The following is a 22815-nucleotide window of genomic DNA, read 5'->3' as shown; positions in this document are numbered from 1 at the left end:
AACATGGGCTCGGAATTTTATGAAAAGAGCACCGGTGAAATTGTGAGTATGGGAATGGGTCGATCATGGTTTGGGGTCATAATGCATTCAATGGCATGGGAAACATTTCACGGGTAGAGGGAAGAATAGATTCAATTAAATTCCAACAAATTCTGGAAGCAAACATAACATCTGTAAAAAATATGTTAAAAGTTAAAAACAGGATGGCTAATACAAGTGGATAATGATCCTGTCGTCCTCGACTTGCTCATCAGGGACAATCATATCATTTTGATTCATACACATTTACATTTCATACAAACTTAATTCTTTTGATTGTGTAAAGCTGCTTCGCGACAATGTAAATTTTTAAAAGCGCTATACAAATAAAATTTAAATGAATCCTAAACACAACTCAGAATCCATCAATGGACTACCTCAAGAGGAACAAGCTGAAGGTTTTGCCATGTCCCTCACAGTCTCCTGACATAAACATCATTGAAAAACTGTGGACAGATCTTAAAAGAGCAGTTCGTGCAAGATAACCCATGAATCTCACAGAACTGGAAGACTGCTGTAAGGAAAAATAAATAAGTACTAAAGACTATTGGCTGTCTACAAAAAACGTTTACTAGTTTATATGTGTGTGTGTGAGCTGATGACATTTAAGTTGACAACTTAGAGCAAAACTAACACATGGTCAGCAGAGATAATGATCAGCTTCTCTGTTTGAATATTCATTTAATTTGAGATTACTGCTTATATTAAAACTCTTCTCACAGTGTAAACAACAGTGATCAACAAGTGTTTTTCCAGTGTGAATGAACTGGGGTATTTTAATGATATACTATTGTGTAAAACTCTTCCATATTGTAAGCATTAATATGGCTTCTCTTATGTGTGAATGTGCTAGTGTATTTTTTAAATCACCTAATTCTGAAAAAGATCTCACACTATGAAGAGGAATGCAACAAGAATGAGGTTTCTCACCTGTATGAATGAGTAGGTGTATGAACTATACAGCCTTTCTCATACTGCGAAGAGTAATATGGCATTTTTTTGTGTGAAGGACCTCATGATTTTTTAAGCTACTTTTATGTTTGAAGCTCTTCCCACAGTGTGAGCAGAAATGTCGCTCCCCTTTGTGAATGTGTTTATGTTTTTTGAGAGAAGAACTGTCCGTAAAACTTTTCGTACACTCTGAGCATTGATACGGTTTCTCTCCTGTGTGAATCCGTTCGTGTTTTGTGAGATTACTCTGGTGGGCAAAACTCTTCCCACATTGTGAACAGTAGTATGGTTTCTCTCCTGTGTGAATCCATTCGTGTTTTGTGAGATTACTCTGGTGGGAAAAACTCTTCCCACATTGTGAACAGAAATATGGTTTCTTTCCTGTGTGAATCCATTCGTGTTTTGTCAGATTACTCTGGTTGGCAAAACTTTTCCCACATTGTGAACAGCAATATGGTTTCTCTCCCGTGTGAGTCCGTTCGTGTTCTGCTAGTGTACTCTGGCGGGCAAAACTCTTCCCACATTGTGAACAGCAATACGGTTTCTCCCCTGTGTGTATTAGTTTGTGTCTTGTAAGATTACTCTTTAGGGAAAAACTCTTCCCACATTGTGAACAGTAACAAGTTTTTTCTCCTGTGTGAATCCGTTTGTGTTCTGTAAGAGTATGCTTCTGGGCAAACCTCATCCCACATTGTGAACAGTAATAAGGTTTCTCTCCTGTGTGAATCAGTTTGTGTTTTGTGAGAATACTACGGCGGGCAAAACTCTTCCCACATTGGGAACAATAATATGGTTTCTCTCCTGTGTGAATCCGTTTGTGATTTATGAGAGTACTCTTCTGGGCAAAACTCTTCCCACATAGTGAACAGTAATATGGTTTCTCTCCTGTGTGAATTTGTACATGTTTTGTGAGATTACTCTGGTTGGCAAAACATTTCCCACACTGTGAACAATAATATGGTTTCTCTCCTGTGTGCATCCGTTTGTGTTCTGTAAGTGTACTCTGCCGGGCAAAACTCTTTCCACATTGTGAACAGAAATACGATTTCTCTCCTGTGTGTATTCGTTTATGTCTTGCAAGATTAGTCTTGAGGGCAAAACTCTTTCCACATTGTGAACAGAAATACGATTTCTCTCCTGTGTGTATTCGTTTGTGTCTTGCGAGATTACTCTTGAGGGCAAAACTCTTCCCACATTGTGAACAGTAATACGGTTTCTCTCCTGTGTGAATCCATTTGTGCTCTCTGAGATTATTTGGATGGGTAAAAGTCTTTCCACATAGTGAGCAGCAATATGTTTTTTCTCTAATGTTAATGCGCTGTTTATCTTGAATATTATTCTGCATACCAAAACCTTTCAGTAAGCAGTGATTTTTTTTCTTGTCCATTTTCGTAGTACTTCCTCTGCAAAGGTTTTCAGTGTGAAGAACCAGATGATGACATTTCAGTCTGTAACAGAGCAGTAAACAAAAGGAACATTACACCTGCATTACATGAAATCAGTTTATCTGTTTATAAGTCACTGGAATGAAACTGATCAGCTCGGATAGAAAGCCGGTTGTACCTGTCGTAAATACATCGGTTCTGACCTCCTACAATTATTTTCCCTGAGTACTAGACTAATATCAAAACTCAAATTATAAATTGTATATATTGAAAAAAATTTTTTTTTCTGTATGAAGTGAAGTGTGCGGAATGAAGGTGTAAGATCACGTTTGTTTAGTAGATTTCAATTGCACACTTATAAGCGCATATTAGAAAATGCACAACACCATCTGTTGAATTTTGAGGTAATTTTTTTTATTCAAGGTTGATTATTATCATATGAGGGCAATATGGATTAATCCTGCTTTCTAATTAATAAAATGTTTTCTGTATCACTTCATTCAAGGTGGATCCTTTAGGAATCTGGGTCATTTGTACTGTGCATTCACCAGCTCTTTAAAGTATCACGCAGCAATATTAAAATAAAACAAACAAAAAAAAAAATTAATAAACGCAATAAAATTAAAAATGGGGGGGATTAACTTAGTTATGAATCATAAAGGGCTGCAACAACGAATAGATAAAATCGATGAAAATCGATTACTTAAAGCGTTGGCAACGAATTTTATAATCGATTTGTTGTGTCGCGTGACGTGGAGACATTTGATTATTAAAAAAAAAAAATTAGCGCGCAGCAGAGTGTACACACTCGGCCTTGCGCACTGATGGCTAGCAGAATTCGGCACCACAAAGACAGGGCGGAGCAAAAAAAACGTGCTGAGGTAAAGGAAAGACACATGGCGGAGGCAGAGAAATCCGTAATCGGGTAATCGTCTCCCCTGCTGGGTCTTAGTGCGCGTCACTTACTGGTATAATCAACATCCGTGCACGCGTGACTATTACTATAACACTGTGACCACGTGTGTGTGTGTGTGTAAAACATATTTTATTTTGTGTCTGTATGCGTGTGTGTACAACGCGCGTGTAAAGCAAAAGCAAGTCTCATTAGAGGCGTTTAAAATCCATGTTCTCTCTCTGCTCAAGACTTAGCCTGCTCTTTGGCTGCTGTGTGTGTGTGTGTGTGTGTGCATGTGCACTCAGACACTGCCTACTTTCACCTTCACAGACACACACACACACACACACACTCTTTCTCTCTGCTCTACACAGGAACACTGCTCTGTCAAGATTCTTTTCAAAGGCAAAGTGCAGATTAATTTGTTTTATTTTTACTTTACAGCAGTGATTTCGTTAGTTTTTAAAAAAATTTAATTTGGTTTATGAGTGTTTTGGCCCTCTTCCGGAACAAACAATGCTCATAATCCAAGGTTCCACTGTATATATTTGACAAATGTAAAGCATACATGTCTATGATTTTTGTTAGTCCATTTTTATTTTATTTTATTATTATTATAACAGCTGAAGGAGCAACATGTTTGGGCACTTTCTAAAGATTTTAGTTCTGTTTTTAAATAAAGGGTTGGAAATAAATGCTTTTCTTGTGGGTTTTTAAAATCCGATTAATCAGGAAAAAAAAATTGACAGATTAATTGATTATTAAAATACTTATTAGTTGCAGCCCTAGAATCATGAATCTTTTGTTTGGTGATTCATGTAAGGCCAAATTGACTACAATTTTTTTTTCATATACTTTATACACTTTATAAATTTTACATTTTCTATATATTTTATACTTTATTTTACTGTAACAAAATTACTACATATTGTAAATTTTAGATGTTAAATTCTTTTCTATTGACATTTCCCTATCTTATTTCCTTTTTTTGTTGGTCACAAGCAGTTGTTTATGGTGACGAATAAATTTTTTTATTTAAAATTTTTATTCATAATAGAGATTGGCTGATCAGTCTTAGATCTAATTGATTCTGTACCGAGTGCAGAAGATTTAATGTGCGTGAAAGAAACACATTTTTATGGTGTTACATTATCAAAAATTATGTGCATTAAAAGTCTTTGATCTGGCTTTTTCTCTAATTCTCGTGAGTGGATTGGTCTCAAACCAACTGAGGTGGTAAAATGGTGGTACACTATAAACACATTTTCATCCTGTGTGGTAGGAGTGAATTATTTGCTAAGTTTATATAGTAATTATAACACTAGCAGATGACAAAGGTACGTGCTGCTGAGTAACAATGTAGATTTTTATTTAGGTTACACTTTAAACGCTTATATTTAAAGATATTTGAATATTTGAAGTTTGTATAGTTTAAATGCTGCTCGTGGTTTTCAAATGAGAAAACTAATGTTATAAGGAACGGGCCACATTTAATTAGTCCTGTACAATTTAGTTGTGAAGCTGTTGAATAAGGCTAAGGCGTACAACTTTCACATTATGACTCGACTTTTTTATAGGTTCAATGTCTTAATGGTAATAAAAAATAAAAAGTAAATCTGAGGGGAAAAAATGTAATACCAAACCGACATATTCATAAAATTATGAAATGATACAAAATCGCAATATAAATCGAATTGGCACCAAGGTTTCGCAATCATATCTTATCAGGTGGTGACCAGTGATTCTCTTCCCTAAAAAAAAGTTTATTAAAATTTAAGTTAACAACACTTTTAAAGAATACAAACAACCACACTGAGATAATAGAGCAAAAAAAACAACAACTAAAAAGCCAAGAACCCAAAAGGGTGAACAGCATTTAACTAATGAAACTATTAGCAGTGTGGTGACTGTGCTAACTTGATTGTGGAAGGACATGCTAGTGAAATACTGTACAGAGAGAGAGAGAGAGAGAGAGACGACTGGTGGAGGTTCATTTAGCTAAAAGAAGACTGACTTAAGAGAGCAGTGACCCAACGCAAATATCAGGAAAAATAAATCAACAAAAAAACAAAACAAATGGTAGGGCAGTTAAAATTAAGCAAACACATTATTAAAAAGACAGAAGTAGTACAGTGGGTAAGACTGTAAGCTACTAATCAGGTCACAGTTTGCTGTATATTTTCAGGATGTAAATGACTTCATGAATTTTGAGGGCTTGCATGATTTTAGCTGAAGAGCCGAAGAGCTAAATTAGTTTACTGATACTCAGCTTGTTCCTGCTCTAAGACTTTTAACCAGTAAAAGTCCAAATGTAACACCTATAATGTGAGAATCATCATCCAATGCACAAAAATTCCTAGAAGGAACTTCTAACTCAGCAGTGGTTTAATAATGTAAATACCATTTCAGTCTGAAATAGATTACAATTTATAGGTTCCCAATCTTCAGCTTACTGATGTTTCAAACATCGTAGACCTGCCGCTTACATTGTTCAAGAGTCATTTATGCATCTTATGGATAACCAAGGAACACAGGACCACTTACAGCAAAACAGGACACAGTGAACAGGAGGAAAACACTGACATAACATACATCGCCTGACCCCCCCAAAAATAATAAATAAATAAATAAAAAAAAATCACAGTTTCAGTAGGGTCAAATTACTGTGCTGCATCAAGCAATGATAATAGCTAAGAAGATATGAAAATACTGGACCTGGATTAAGAAGCCTTCAACACATTGTTACAACCTGGAAGGATAGTGCTGAACCATCAACTTTGTGGTCAGAAAAAAAAATTAAGAGATCTGATGAGTCCAGATTCAAAGTATGAAGGGAAGTGCATGAAGCGATGCACCCATCATGCATAGTGGCCACTGCACAAGCCTAAGGAGACAGTGTTATGGTCTGGGGTTGCTTAAGTAGGTGAGGTCTAGGCTCAGCAACGTTATGTGGCAATGAAATTAAATCAACTGATGACCTGAATGTACAGCCGTGGCCAATAGTTTTGAGAATGACACAAATATTATAAATATTAAATACTTTTATTCACAAAGTCTGCTGCTTCACTTTTTTAGAAGTTTTTGTCTCACGGTACTTAAACATTGTTTATCACCAAAGTGTTCTTGGATGGTTGGGAGAAGTTGATCTTGGAGAATGTTTTTGTACACACATGGCTGTGTCCTTAAGCAAAATAAGTGAGGCCACTCCCTAGGGTGAGAAGCAACACCACACATGATGGTGTTTGTATATCAAAACACTCTTATATCAAATAATAAAATTTCAAATTTCTCCCATAAGAAATAATAAAACTCTGAAGATTTGTTCCACAATCCAAAAATATTCATATAAAAATAATTAATGCAAAATATAAAGTAAAAACTAATTAACCAGCACTGTAAAATCGTGGCTGTAGGACGACTTTTACACACACACACACACACACACACAAACACACCAGTAGGCCTCAGGAAAAAACTGCCGAGGACACACACAATGGATGTCTGCAAACTAAATTTGCAAAGTCTATAATTCCTCCAGGCTTCTCCTATTAAAATTATAAACAGTACAAAAAAAATAAGGTTCACTTTTTATTGATGTAAAAAAAACTATCAAATAATTAAAACTGTCAGACTCAGCTTATTAGTAGAATTAGCAGTAGCACACACACACACACACACACATTTATAAAGCCAAAATTTATAAAAGAATTTTGCTCGTCTTGTGGAACGCTCACCAACTGGGTAACTCACAATCCGAGGTTCCACTGTAGTTTTTACTTCATTTAGCTGTATTTTCTAAATATTTTGGTTGTTTTTTTGTATGCAAAAATATGTTTATTGTCTTGGAAATTGGTAATATTTTTGGGTGGCATTTACATTATTTCCTATGGGAAAATGAGTTTCACAATACGAAGTTTCGCTTCCGGAAAGGATTAAATTCTTATGCCGAGGTGTCATGTGAGGTATAATGTCATATAATTTAATGCGCATGTTCTTTCATTCAATAATAATATCAATAATACTTTTTCCCTGAAAACATCACCAATTATTCCTTTTCATAATAATTAACAATCATCTAAATGTGGCAGTCAGGATATTATCTATATTTATTATAAAATTACCAAAGCGGTGTCTCTTCTTTCAGTGTTTCTGAGCCAGACGACATACACAATATTCACAAATAGTTCATACAAATCCCATAAATAAATTCGTGCCTCTGTTGTTGTGCCGAACGTATTGATTTTAGTTTGGATTTGAATCCGGATTATAATGAACTCACCGGGTCAGCGCGTGTTTATATCCTCCGGGTCTGCAGTACAGTCTCCACCGTGTTTCTCAGGTTTAACTCAATCACTGGATTTGCGAGTCTCCGTCATATTATATCCCTCAAAGCAAGTGTGCACAAATCTATCAGGTTTCCCCGCCTTTAAGAGATTATTATTATAATAATTATTATTGTAGTAGTTTTAAAATAAGTTTGGTTTGAAGAAGCAAACAGAAGTTTCAGCAGCAGAGCGCCGCCATGTTGGATCACGTGACCTCTCGCAATGTTTAGGGATCATCGCAGAAAAATCATCCGGTGAAATAAAATAAAAAAAATATCAGTGGTTTGTTGCTTGAGATCTGTACATAATAATAATAATAATAATAAAAAAATTCTTTAGTCTCATTAAAATTAAACACTGTTTTATTAAACGGGGCAATTAAATATTTGAATTGATCTGTTCCCTATTTGAGTGATTTGATTTTTTTCAGCTTTGAAATTTGATCTAAATAAAACAATTCTTACAGCATTTACACTGCTTGTAATTTTACACACTGCAATTTATTGTGGTTGCATATTTCAACTGAAAATGTAATTCAAGCATGTAAAATTCAATGCAAAAATATTGACCTTACTAAATTGCTGTTCAAAAATATATTCAATTGTTAAAAATACAATCTACATTATTTTTCAGCCCCACAAATTCAGGTTTCAAGTATTAGTATGTCAAGTATATATATATCAAAAATCAAGTATTAAAATTCAGGTTGAAAAAATTCAGCTATTAAATTTCAGTTTGGAAAAATTCAGGTATTAAAATTCAGGTTGACAAAATGCGAGTCTTCAAATTCAAGTCGACAAATTCAGGTAGAAAAAAATCAGGTTTTCACATCCGGGATATCACAGGAAGAGCAGTGGATTGACGATTTACAGTGCACTTTAAAGTGTATAGAGAATGGACCAAGTGGTAAGTAAAATTAGTTTTATTAATTAACAGCAGTGTGAGTTATTTAATTGAACTGTGCAAAAAAAATAAAAAAAAATAAACAGTACACTAAAATAACTTGTACCGCCCTATTAATTAATAAAACTAATTTTACTTGCCCCTTGGTCCATTCTCTTCCCAGCACTCAATTCCTGCTCAGTCTTATTCAGAGCCGTTTCTCGTGCTGCCAGTTAGTTACAAGTGCTGCGTTCCGATCGGCAAGTTGTTCCCTGCGAAGGGACAACTTGCACAGGGACCAGGGAGCACACTTTAAAGTGCACTGTGTCATGGACTCCACACTCACTTTTGACAAGTTTTTCTTTACTTCATGTGATTCAGTTTGCTGTTTTGCTTTGAGGAATTTTGGCACTGTTATACTACCATAATATAACTTTATTGTCATTGCATAGTTCAGGTACTTCTGCAATGAAATATAGTTTAATATCTGCTAGAAGTGCAAATAGTAGTGTATATACATCACCGCTGTGCCATATATATATATGTATATATAAACAGTAAAAAAAATTATATACACTTCAGGAAAAGAAAAATAGTATAAAGTATATTATGTTAATATAATATTATCATAAATATATTAATAAATAACATATAGCAATAAATGTAGTATTAAAATATATTTTATTGTCTGTAAAATATGTAATTTCTTCTGTTGCCTTTCACCCCCAGGTTCTAGCTTGAATTTCCGCATTGAGTCTGTGTGCATGGAGTTCGCATCATCTTGGTGGTGCTTGGTGGGTTTCCTCCGGGTTCTCTGGTTTTCTTTCTTTCTTTCTATCTATCTATCTATCTATCTATCTATCTATCTATCTATCTATCTATCTATCTATCTATCTATCTATCGATAGCTGTTTAAAAGTATTAACCTGTACAGCACTTAAATATGACCAGTCTGTGGCACTACTGTGGTATTATGGAAGCCCAGGTTGCTCTGGTACCAGCCTTCAGCTCTTTTGCTTTGCTCTTCTGGTGTCTCGCATCTTTCTCGTCACAATACAACATAGATTCTCTATAGGGTTTATGTCGGGAAAGTTTCTGGGCAATCAAGCACAAGGATACATTGGTCCTTAAAACAGGTATAAAATTCCATAAAGCTGGTCAGCAATGTGAAGCCTGAATTGCTCTAAAACATCCTAAAACAGATATGCTGACCTTTGACCTAATGAAAACAACCAGCAGATTACATGTCAGCTACTTGGACCATCACGAGCAGACGACGTGGCCCTGAAATCCAAGAGTGGCTGTTCAAACTTTACACTGGACCTCAGGCAACTTTGATTCTGTGCCTCTTCTCTTTTCCTTCAAACTGATTAGATTTCCAAATAAAATTCTAAATTTACTTTCATCTAAAAAGTTGTCTTTTACCCACTAAGCAAAAGTCTCGAACAGTGTACAAATTACTGGACATTAAATTGACACATTGATTTAGGATGAATGGCTCAAGCTTGTGTTGTTTGCAGTATGAGAGGTCCCGCAAGCCTCCATAGAGTTTTCTTTATCTGAATTGTTATATTGGTGCAAAACAAGGAATTTGTCATCAATACACTAGGCACTTAGTCCATGTTTAAGTAAATATTTCATGTCTATCACTGTTTCCTTAACTGGATTTGCTGCATAAAGATGCTGCCTAACTGAAATCTGATTTTATACACCGGTTGATGATGTTTGTCTTTCGGCTACTCCCGTCAAGGGGTCAGCACAGGGGACCATCTGATCTGCACAACTTGCCACGGGTTTTAGGTCTTCCTGATGCAACCCTCCCATTTAATCCGGACTTGGGACCAGCACCTTCTAATTAGTGCCATGGTGTCCTCAGGAAAAAAGGGACAGCCAAGTTTGCCAAGTTCTCAGACAAACGCTTAACACATCAGAATAAGCCAAGTGAACAGAATATGCACACAACAACTGAAATAACACAAGGAACAGGGCTCTAACTCAGGAGAGGTCAAAGAAGTTGTCAGGACCTAAGAAGTGGTCAGAAGTGTTGACTTTGTAATCAGTAGTGATGCATCACTGTTCAACTTAATCTGTCCCAATAAATCTGGTCTAGAGAAAAGAACATGTCATGGGGAATAAATTAAAAACCCCTGTAAAAAAAAATCACCAGGCAAGCAGGGCCACTGAACATTATGTTTGTTAGGGTAAATTGGAAGTAGCACAGAAATTCAATACCAAAATACTATTCCGGTTTAGCTTGGGTAATCAATTCCTTTTAGTTACTCCTGCAAGTTTTACTGTATGTCAATTTGAGCATTAAAATCTCCAGTTTAACTACAGAGTTTTTCATGGGGACACCTCCCAGTGCCTCATCCAAGGAGTCAAGCCAAGAACTAAACTAATGTTTGGTTTATAAGCAGAATCAGAAATATTGAGTCTGTCTCCAGACACAAAGTCAACCCTTTCATTCAATGGGGTAAATGCTAACATACCACACTACTAACTTCTTCTCCGCACCTTTGCACTAGGACAACATGGAGTGGAATAGTCCAGCCCCTTTCCAAGAGTCTGGTTCTGAAGCCCCTACGGTGTGCTAAGTGGAGCATGACTATATCTAGATGTTATCGCTTCACCACCTACATTTGAATTTTACTTCATTTTAACTATACAACTATACAAACATGACATAGCAAAAAATGTCACATAGGCAATGTAGCAAATACATCGTGATCACCTGTTATATATATATATATATATATATATATATATATATATATATATATATATATATATATATATACTCTCAACAAAAATATAAAGCAACACCTTTGTTTCTGCTCCGATTTTTCATGAGATGGACTTAAAGATCTAAAATTCATTCCAGATACACAATATTACCATTTCTCTCAAACATTGTTCACAAATCAGTCTAGATGTGTGATAGTGAGCACTTCTGCTTTGCTAAGATAATCCATCCCACCTCACAGGTGTGCCACATCAAGATGCTGATCTGACATCATGAGTAGTGCACAGGTGTACCTTATACTGCCCACAATAAAAGGCCACCCTGGAATGTGCAGTTTTTTTTTCAATGCGCTTCTTGCATTTGCTGTCATATCCGTAAGCTTGAACCTGCTCGGGAGCAGGTTTATTTCATGTAAACAGGATTTAGCCTGCGCTCCTGCCGTGTTATGATTGGTTAAAATGGCGAGGTCACATCTGATTGGTTAAAGAGCACGACAGACTCACGTGGAAAAAGAAAAGAATATGCCCCCTGCCATGGCTTCCCCATCCCACACAAACACATAATCGCTATCAAATATTATATATGAACATAAATTCATAGAATTATTATTAATATCAAATATGATATTACTATTATAATAAACCCTAGGCACGAGACAGCCGTCAAGACCATTAATACAAATTTTTGTATAATGTTTATTTTGTAACACATTTATTTTTCAGGGGTTTGTCATAGAAATATGCAAATATATATATATATATATATATATATATATATATAAAAAAAATAAATATTTTATAATGATAAATTGGACGAAACTAATTTTATTATAAAATAAACAATATAAAAGTATACATGTTGTATTTGAAAAAAATATTAATATTTCCATTTTTTTATATACAACATATTTATTTTCATATTGCTTATTTTATTTCATTGTCTCATGTAATTTGTAAACCATTAACCTATGAATTTATGTTCTAATATAATATTTGATAGGGATTATCTAGGGGGGGCAATCCATGGCGGGGGGTGGGGGGTGGCTTTCAGCGCATAACACGTGTTACATGAAAAAATTTAGCCGCTCTTTTTCCATTTCGCCAACCAATCAAAGGGCTTGTGATCAGTGTTTCCACTGTCGATTCATATCGACGTACGAAGAACGAACCCCAGGGACAAACAGGGCATAATATCTCTTAGCCACTGGGCATAAGTGGGAACGCCTGGCCAGGAGTGGCACAAAGGATAATAAGCGCTGTTTAGCTGGAGTTAAGACGCTTATCTTCCTCTCCAGTAATACCCAAAAGAGCAATCAGAGGATCTGGTTCAAGGTTGCATTTCAATATGTACGACAAGGTTTTAAAAACATCCCTCCAGAATTTTTCCAAATTCGGGCATGTCCAGTACATATAAATAAGAGACGCCTCTCCGCTTTTACATTTATCACAACAAGGATCAACGTCTGGGTAGAAGCAGGAAAGTTTAAGTTTGGAGAAATGAGCCCTGTGTACAGTCGTGGTCAAAAGTTTTGAGAATTACATAAATATTGGAAATTGTAAAAGTTGCTGCTTAAGTTTTTATAATAGCAATTTGCATATACTCCAGCAAGTTATGAAAGGTGATCAGATGAATTGCATAGTCCTTCTTTGCCATGAAAATTAACTTAATCCCCAAAAAAACTTTTTCACTGCATTTCATTGCTGTCATTAAAGGACCTGCTGAGATCATTTTAGTAATCGGCTTGTTAACTCAGGTGAGAATGTTGACGAGCACAAGGCTGGAGATCATTATGTCAGGCTGATTGGGTTAGAATGGCAGACTTGACATGTTAAAAGGAGGTTGATGCTTGAATTCATTGTTCTTCCATTGTTAACCATGGTGACCTGCAAAGAAACGCGTGCAGCCATCATTGCGTTGCATAAAAATGGCTTCACAGGGAGGATATTGTGGCTACTAAGATTACACCTAAATCAACTATTTATAGGATCATCAAGAACTTCAAGGAAAGAGGTTCAATTCTTGTTAAGAAGGCTTCAGGGCATCCAAGAAAGCACAGCAAGTGCCAGGATCGTCTTCTAAAGAGGATTCAGCTGCGGGATCGGAGTGCCACCAGTGCAAAGCTTGCTGACGAATGTGCACGCATAGTGAGGCGAAGAATTTTGGAAGATGGCCTGGTGTCAAGAAGGCCAGCAAAGAAGCCACTTCTCTCCAAAAAAAACATCAGGGACAGATTGATCTTCTGCAGAAAGTATGGTAAATGGACTGCTGAGGACTGGGGCAAAGTTATATTCTGAGATGAAGCCTCTTTCCGATTGTTTGGGGCATCTGGAAAAGGGCTTGTCCAGGGAAGAAAAGGTGAGCGCTTCCATCAGGCCTGTGTCAAGCCAACAGTAAAGCATTCTTAGACCATTCATGTGTGGGGTTGCTGCTCATCCAAGGGAGTGGGCTCACTCACAATTTTGCCCAAAAACACAGCCATGAATAAAGAATGGTACCAAAACACCCTCCAACAGCAACTTCCTAGAAACAATCCAACAACAGTTTGGTGAAGAACAATGCATTTTTCAGCACGATGGAGCACCATGCCATAAGTCAAAAGTGATAACTAAGTGGCTCGGGGACCAAAACGTTGAAATTTTGGGTCCATGGCCTGGAAACTCCCCAGATCTTAATCCCATTGAGAACTTGTGGTCAATCCTCAAGGGGCGGGTGAACAAACAAAAACCCACTAATTCTGACAAACTCCAAGAAGTGATTATGAAAAAATGAGTTGCTATCAGTCAGGATTCGGCCCAGAAGTTGATTGAGCAGCAAACTTTGTGAAAACTAATATTTGTGTCATTCTCAAAACTTTTGGCCACGACTGTACAACCTTAAACTGTAATAAGGAGTGGCGGGCACATAAGGAGGGTGAGTTGACAAGTTTAAGAATTGAATTCCAAGTATCATCTGACAGTGACAAATTTAAATCTTTCTCCCAAGCAGTTTTAATTTTACACAAAGGGGTGTGACTCATCAATCCACCATAAATAGTGGATATTAGGCCTTTATGCAGCGGGGACAAACAGAGGAGATTATCTAGAATATTTGCAGCAGGAGACTCAGGGAAATTTGGTATTAAAGAGCCAATGAAGTGTCTTACTTGCAGGTATCTGAAAAAATTAGAATTGGGTAGGTTAAACCTTTCAGAAAGCTGTTCAAACGATGCAAACCTGAGCCTATATACTGCACTAAACCTACAACTCATCAAAAAAAGAAAAGAAAAAATGTGTTGTATTTTTTAACGGCCATAGTGATTTGGGATACTGTATATGGCAATTGAAAAAGAATGCATTTTAGTACAATGCAAATACTTTAAAGAACTATATTTGTGTACTACTGAGCATTAACATGTTTGCATGTGCAAAGTCAAACTTCAGAGGCATGTCATCAGTAACCTTTATTGGAATGTAAATGTACATCCAAGCTTAGCTGCAGGAATCTGTGAGGGCAACATACAAGAAAATTTACATTTAGGCATTTGGCAGACGCTCTAATCCAGAGCGAGTTACATTTTTTATCTCATTACACATCTGAGCAGTTGAGGGTTAAGGGCCTTGCTCAAGGGCCCAACAGTGGCAACTTGGTGGTTGTGGGGTTTGAACCTGGGATCTTCCGAACCGTAGTCCAATGCCTTAACCACTGAGCTACCCCTAAAAAAGAAAAAAAAATTGTCTGTGCGCATGCATATATATATATATATATACATACATATATATATACACACACAGTGGTGTGAAAAACTATTTGCCCCCTTCCTGATTTTTTATTCTTTTGCATGTTTGTCACACAAAATGTTTCTGATCATCAAACACGTTTAACTATTAGTTAAAGATAACACAAGTTAACACAAAATGCAGTTTTTTAAATGATGGTTTTTATTATTTAGGGAGAAAAAAATCCAAACCTACATGGCCCTGTGTGAAAAAGTAATTTTTTCACACAGGGCCTAATAACTGGTTGGGCCACCCTTAGCAGCAATAACTGCAATGAAGCGTTTGCGATAACTTGCAACTTGTCTTTTACAGCGCATGCAGGCCGTTTTTGCCCAGTCTCTTTCTTATGGTGGAGTCTCTTTCTTTTACTCCTTGGTGGAGTCTTAATTGAGGCAAGTGAGGCCTGCAGTTCTTGAGATGTTGTCCTGGGGTCTTTTGTGGCCTCTCAGATGAGTTGTCTCTGCGCTCTTGGGGTAATTTTGGTCGGCCGGCCCCTCCTGGGAAGGTTCACCACTGTTCCATGTTTTTGCCATTTGTGGATAATGGCTCTCACTCGGTTCGCTGGAGTCCCAAAGCTTTAGAAATGGCTTTATACCTTTACCAGACTGATACATCTCAATTACTTTTGTTCTCATTTGTTCCTGAATTTCTTTGGATCTTGGCATGATGTCTAGCTTTTGGTCTACTTCTCTGTGTCAGGTAGCTCCTATTTAAGTGATTTCTTGATTGAAACTGGTGTGGCAGTAATCAGGCCTGGGGGTGACTACAGAAATTGAAATGTGATAAACCACAGTTAAGTTATTTTTTAACTTAAAGTTATTTTGAAAGCAATCACTTTCACACAGGGCCATGTAGATTGAGTTTTTTCTCCCTTAATAACGTAAACCTTCATTTAAAAACTGCATTTTGTGTTCAATTATGTTATCTTTGACTAATAGTTAACGATTTTTGATGATCAGAAACATTTAAGTGTGACAAACATGCAAAAGAATAAGAAATCAGGAAATAGTTTTTCACACCACTGTATTCACATAATTTTCTTTTCTCATGATGCTATCTATTTTGTGAAGTGCACCAGTCCCTTTTGCAGCAAAGCAGCCCCAAAACATTATACTATCACCTCAATACTTTACAGTTGGGATGGTGTTCTGGGGCTCCTAAGCTTCGCCCTTTTTACTCCAAATATACCATTTATCATTATGGCCGAACAGTTTTTTTTTTTTTTTTTTCAGACCACAGGACAAAAATTAAGATTTTTGTCTGCATGTGCAGTTGCAAACTGTAGTCTGGCTTTTTTTATGGTGGTTTTGAAGAAATGGCTTTCTCCTCCCAGAGTAACTTTTCAGCTCATGGTGGTTCGGAACAGTTTTTTTTACTGTGGATAATGACACTATCTTTTCAGTTTCAGCCAGCATGTTCACAAGGTTTTTTGCTGTTGTCCTGGGGCTAAGTCGCACATTTTGTACCAAAAAAAACTTCCTCTTCGGGACTCAGAATCCATCACCTTCCTAGGCGGTATGATGGTTGTACATTCCCATGTTTTTTATACTTGCGTATTATTGTCTGAACAGATAAAAGCGGGACCCTCAGGGATCTGGAAATTGCCAGGATGAGCCACATGTGTGTTGGCCGGTATTAATCGGTATGCCACCAATTAACTCAAAAGGAATCAATTAACGTATCATAAGCTTCTTAGGCTCAGAATCGAATCATTAGGAGTTTTCTTTTTATTTAAGTCACAATAAACTTTGATAAAAGTGATAAAAAAAATACATAATTGTTGGAGGGCTTTATGCAGGGCTGTTAAAGAACCCTGAAAAACAGGGTACAGATTGGGTACAGATTTCCCAGATATCACACTACTCTACCTGTATTAGTCACTGGGCACTAACTCCTAAGTTTGTTCATGGTGATACATGGAATTAGGATAAATATCTTAAGCTCATGTTGATGTCAGTATAAGAGGTCCTGCATAACTCAGTAGAGTCCACAAGGAACCACAAAGGAATTAATTTATCATGGGCTCTAAAATACACAGAGAACACCGAAGGCTCGCACGAGGCATGGCCCATGTTTAAGTAAATAATCCATTGCTTGCTTCATCGCAGTTTCCTTTACTGGATTTGCTGTATATGGACACTGCCTAATTGATGTGTAATTGCATTCACCAGTGTCATGCTCTATTTGTACAAGATAGAACAGCAGACATGGCAACCAGAATAAAAACAGAATATGGACCCTTTTAATCAGTGCCATGGTGTCACCCTGAAAAAGGGACAAGCAAAACAAGTTCTCTGGCAAATGCTTAACACATCATAATTAGCCAGGTTAACAAAATACGCAGTTTCTACCTAAATGGAAGCTACCTCTGGGGAGTATTCAGAATACGTAACTTTACCTTCTGCACACAAAGCAACTACTGAAACAACATGAAAAAAGCTCTGCCTCAGGAGAGAAGATGTGTGCATGATACTTTTTAAGCATGTTTACATAGTAGATACAAGATTTTGTTTTTTTACAATCAGGAGTAGTAATTGAGATGCAGTAAGACTGCATTTCTGTTCAATTTAATATGTCCCATAAAGCTGGTGTACTGTAGAATAGCCTGGCACTGAGAATAAAGCTAAAACACCTGCAAAAAGTGAACAGGCAAGAGCAAACATGGCCACAGAACATGATGTTTGTTATGGATAAAATGGAATAAGCACAGAAATCTAATAACCAAATAACACAATTTTAGCTTGCACAGTTTATTCCTTCCATATACTCCCCTGCAAGTTTTACAGTCTGTCCACTTAAGTATTAAAATCCCTAGTTTAACCACAGTTTGCCATGGGGACACCCCATCAGTGCCCCATCAATGAACTCCAAGCCAAGCATTAAACAAATGTTTGGTGCATAAGCACAATCAACAGTTAGAGTCTGTCTCCAGACAAGAAGTCAACCCTTTCATTCACCGGGGTAAATACCGATATACCACACTGCTGACTTCTTCTCTGCACCTCACACCCAGGGCAACATGAAGTGGAATAGTTCAGCCCATTGACAGGAGTTTGGTTCCAAAGCTAATACTGTGTGCTAAGAAGAGCCTGACTATGTTTAGGCCCCATTCCACTGAGCTATGAATTTAGGCAGATGCAAATTTGTTCTGACTACTGGAGACCTCGGTACAAGACAGTAATGGTGCTTACAAAAAAAATTGGAGCATGTTTAAAAATTTTGGCTATTCCTCCCGACATAAACGCCTTGTTAATGCCTTGTTATCAACTCATAAGCAACGCTAATGAGTCATTATTTATTTTATGGTCATTTATCAAGTCCTTATTGGTTTTTACCACCTCCTTACCTGTTTAGCAGTATTCGGCAGCCAAAAATTCCTCATATTAAAATGTAGATGGAATTAATGACAAAATTAACAAAGTGATTTTTTTAAGAAAAACAATCATGATTAAACACAATTGAAAGATGTAGATGTTTTAATCTAAAGTGTATGTGTTTTGATCATTCCTGTTAATTCCATAATATAGTCTGATGACAAATTTACCATATAACTTTTATTCCTGAGAGTGTCACAACTGGCAACTTTTCAGAAAAGCTAGGAGTGATAAGCTAGGGTTTTGCACACACATACACCACACACCTTGTCCTGCATGGCTCAGGTTCTGTATATTCTAAGAGGACAGAGAAAATTACAATATCTGCATTGGGTTTAATCAAACACAAAACAGTGGATCACTATTTATGTTTACAACAACATTCAAGGGATAACACACTTGATAAAGAAAATAAACTCAATCCAAATATGTTTACGTCACTGTGAATACTGACATGTATTTCCCTCTTTTGATAATACTATATCATACATGTAAAACATGTAAAATGTAAGAGTTTAAGCAAAAACAAAAATAAAAAAACAAAAGCAAAGAAAAAAATTAAACATGAATTAAATAGGATGCAATCTAGTATTTGCCAGATGGATGTTTTTATTTTCATTAAATAGGACATTTTTGGCCTTCTTTCAATATCCAAGATACATTGCTCAGTGATTTATCAACAAGAACTAACCATGAGAGGGGAAAAAAACTCGACCTCTTCGTCATGAAACAGTAAAAACAACTTACATATGTACATTCAGTATGAGCATAATGTAAATAAAACTTCAGGCATAAGCACAACAGAATATTATCACAGCAACAACATAACAGTAAAACCAAAAATAACCAAAATCATTATTTTGGTAATGTTTATGTACACGAGACTACTTTATGCAAAATATTGAAATAATTAATGCACTTGGACCATTTCTTTTGCAAGCTGTTATATAAACCAGCATCATATAGTCATGTTGACAAACAAGGCTCATCATGTCATCTGTGTCCTCATCGTAAACTAAGTGTAGATTAAAAAAATCTTTAGTATTTTATCAATAATTATTGACTGAAAATATATTTTCTCCATATTAAATTTTTAAAAATGAGTACATGTGTTACCCAAAACCACATAAACTGTAATTATTATAGCTAATCAATCAAATAAGATAATTCAGTTATCCTGTGTGTCTGCCATGTGTTACTATTGTGCATCAGGCAGAGGGAAGCCTTTACTATCACATGTTTAAATGAGCACATAAACATACAGGGGTTGGACAATGAAACTGAAATGCCTGGTTTTAGACCACAGTAATTCATTAGTGTGGTGTATGGAAACTTTTTCCGGCCAATACAGCATCAATTTGGCTTGGGAATGACAGATACAAGTCCTCCATAGTGGCCAGATGGATTTGGAGCCATCCTTCTTGCAGAATAGTTGCCAAGTCACTACGTGATGCTGGTGGAGGAAAACGTTCCTGACTCGCTCCTCCAAAACATCCCAAAATGGCTTAATAATATTTAGATCTGGTGACTGTGCAGGCCATGGGAAATGTTCAACTTCACTTTCATGTTCATCAAACCACCATCACCAGTCTTGCTGTGTGTATTGGTGCATTATCGTCCTGCACATCCTTGCCTTTAGGATACAATGTTTGAACCATTGGGTGCACATGGTCCACCAGAATCGTTCGATAATCCTTAGCAGTGACGCCCCATCTAGCAAAAGTATTGGGCTTGGGGAATGCCATGATATTGCAGCCCAAACCATCAGTGATCCACCCCCATGCTTCATTGGGCCTGCAACAGTAACTCTCCCAGATGTGGAAAAGACAGTGAAGGTGAACTCATCAGAGAACAATACATGTTTCACATTGTCCATAGCCCAAGATTTTCGCTGCTGGCACCATTGAAACTGAATATAAAGCAGAAATAAAGCTTCTCTCCTGTTTAAATGTTCATTTAATTTGAGACAACTGCTCATATTAAAACTCCCCTCAAAGTGTAAACAACAGTGATGCACAACTGTTTTTCCAGTGTAAGAAAACTGGTGTATTATGCAAGTACTAATATGGCCTCTCTTATTTATGAACAAGCGGGTGTTCTATACAACCCTTCCCATACTGCGAAGAGTAATATGGCATTTTCCTGTGTGAAGGACCTCATGATTTTTTAAGCTACTTTTATCTTTGAAGCTCTTCCCACAGTGTGAGCAGAAATGACACTCACCTTTGTGAAAGCGCTCATGTTTTTTGAGAGAAGAACTGTCCGTAAAACCTCTCTCACACTCTGAGCGTTGATATGGTTTCTTTCCTGTGTGAATCCGTTTGTGTTTTATGAGACTACTCTGCTGGACAAAACTCTTCCCACATTGTGAACAGTAATACGGTTTCTCTCCTGTGTGAATCCGTTTGTGTTCTGCAAGTGTACTCTGGTGGGCAAAACTTTTCTTACATTGTGAACAGTAATACGGTTTCTCTCCTGTGTGAATCCGTTTGTGTTCTGCAAGTGTACTCTGGTGGGCAAAACTCTTCTTACATTGTGAACAGCAATACGGTTTCTCTCCTGTGTGAATGCGCTTGTGTTCTCTAAGAGTACTCTGCTGGGCAAAACTCCTCCCACATTGTGAACAGCAATACGGTTTCTCTCCTGTGTGAATCCGTTTGTGTTCTGTAAGAGTACTCTGGTGAGCAAAACTCTTCCCACATTGTAAACAGTAATACGGTTTCTCTCCTGTGTGAATCCGTTTGTGATTTGTGAGAGTACTCTTCATGGCAAAACTCTTCCCACATTGTGAACAGTAATGAGGTTTCTTTCCTGTGTGAATCTGTTCATGTTTTGTGAGTTTACTTTGATCAGCAAAACTCTTCCCACACTGTAAACAGCAATATGGTTTCTCTCCTGTGTGAATCCGTTTGTGTTCTCCAAGAGAACTCCGGTAGGCAAAATTCTTCCCACATTGTAAACAGCAATACGGTTTCTCTCCTGTGTGAATCCGTTTGTGTTCTGTAAGTGTACTCCGGTGGGCAAAACTCTTCTCACATTGTGAACAGTAATACGGTTTCTCTCCTGTGTGAATCCGTTTGTGTTCTGTAAGTGTACTCAGCTGGGCAAAACGCTTTCCACATTGTGAACAGTAATACGGTTTTTCACCTGTGTGAATTCGTTTGTGTTTTGTTAGTGTACTCCGCTGGGCAAAACTCTTCCCACATTGTAAACAGTAATATGATTTCTCTCCTGTGTGAATTCGTTTGTGTTTTGTGAGAGTACTCTTTATGGCAAAACTCTTCCCACATTGTGAACAGTTATATGGTTTCTCTCCTGTGTGAATCCGTTTGTGCTCTCTGAGATTATTTGGGCGGGTAAAACTCTTCCCACATAGTGAGCAGCAATATGTTCTTCCTTTAATGTGAATGTGCTGGTGATCTTGAACATTATTCTGCATAGCAAAACTTTGTGAGGAGTAAACATTTTTCTTGCCCATTTCTGTAGTACTTCCTCTGCAATGTTTTTTACAGTAAAGAGAACCAGTCTGTAACAGAGCAATAAACAAAAGAAACATTACACCTGCATTACCTGAAATCAGTTTATCTTAAAGTGTACTTGTCATAAATCCAGGTTCTGACCTCTTACAGTTACTTTTCCTGAGTACTAGACTAGAGTGAGTAATTCCATCTCAAATCAACCAGTGGAAGAGAAATTTTCCATCATCACTTCTTAGATTTTGCTGATTTTTTCACCAATTGTTGGTATTGGCATAAGAACAAAAAAAAAACAATTTTTTTGTCCCAACTCCAGCTCTTAAAAAATGGCAGCTATCTTGATTTTTGGCCTCAATGCCTTCGAGACATGCCACAACCCTTTTTGAAATCCTCTTTTCCTAGATAACTCACTTGCTATATGTCATATGAAACTGGGTGTAATTTTTCATGTAGATTCAGATTCTGCAATCAGAATTTGGCCATCTCTTGTGGTTATGGAGATATTTCTGGAAAAAAATAAAAAATTAGGGGGGGCATACCCCTTTTCGACCCCCCTGAACCCAAGGTCTGCATGTATACTCACTGTGTATTTTAACAATAATGTTGTAAAAATCCAAATAACTTTACAGATCTTCATTGTAAAAGGTTTAAACAATGTTTTCCATGCATGTTCAATTAACCATAATCAATTAATTAACATGCACCTGTGGAATGGTCGTTAAGACCTTAACAGCTCACAGAAAGTAGGCATTTAAGGTCACAGTTCTAAAAACGCAGGACACTAAAGAGACTTGTCTACCGACTATGAAATCTGCGTGAACGTGCGTTAGGCATGCTGCAGGGAGGCATGAGGACTGCTGATGTGGCTAGGGCAATAAATTGCCATGTCCGCACTGTGAGACGCCTAAGACAGCGCTACAGGGAGACAGGAAGGACAGCTGATCATCCTCGCAGTGGAAGACCAGGTGTAACAACACCTGCACAGGATCG

General features: G+C 37.0%; 1 protein-coding gene across 3 annotated transcripts in view; it reads right to left on the bottom strand.

The window, feature by feature from the left end:
- LOC128528663 (gastrula zinc finger protein XlCGF26.1-like) overlaps positions 1–22815 on the bottom strand; it is a 34424-nt gene continuing 11609 nt past the window's right edge. The window contains exons 1-3 of one of the 3 annotated variants that reach the window (XM_053501679.1): positions 20687–22074; positions 6724–6733; positions 3–2063 (exon numbers count right to left, since the gene is read on the bottom strand). In XM_053501679.1, the coding sequence (XP_053357654.1) occupies positions 995–2063; positions 6724–6733; positions 20687–21905 (2298 nt within the window). In that variant the 5' untranslated portion in view covers positions 21906–22074 and the 3' untranslated portion in view covers positions 3–994. Of the gene's footprint in view, positions 2439–6723; positions 6734–7549; positions 7785–18938; positions 22075–22815 lie in introns of those variants that run through there. The other 2 variants (XM_053501677.1, XM_053501678.1) reach the window with 2 other exon arrangements.

Source organism: Clarias gariepinus, chromosome 8 (assembly GCF_024256425.1).
Source record: "Clarias gariepinus isolate MV-2021 ecotype Netherlands chromosome 8, CGAR_prim_01v2, whole genome shotgun sequence".
NCBI lineage: Eukaryota > Metazoa > Chordata > Actinopteri > Siluriformes > Clariidae > Clarias > Clarias gariepinus.
Note: the sequence above shows the minus strand (reverse complement) of the source record. Positions and strands in the feature narration are given on the sequence as shown.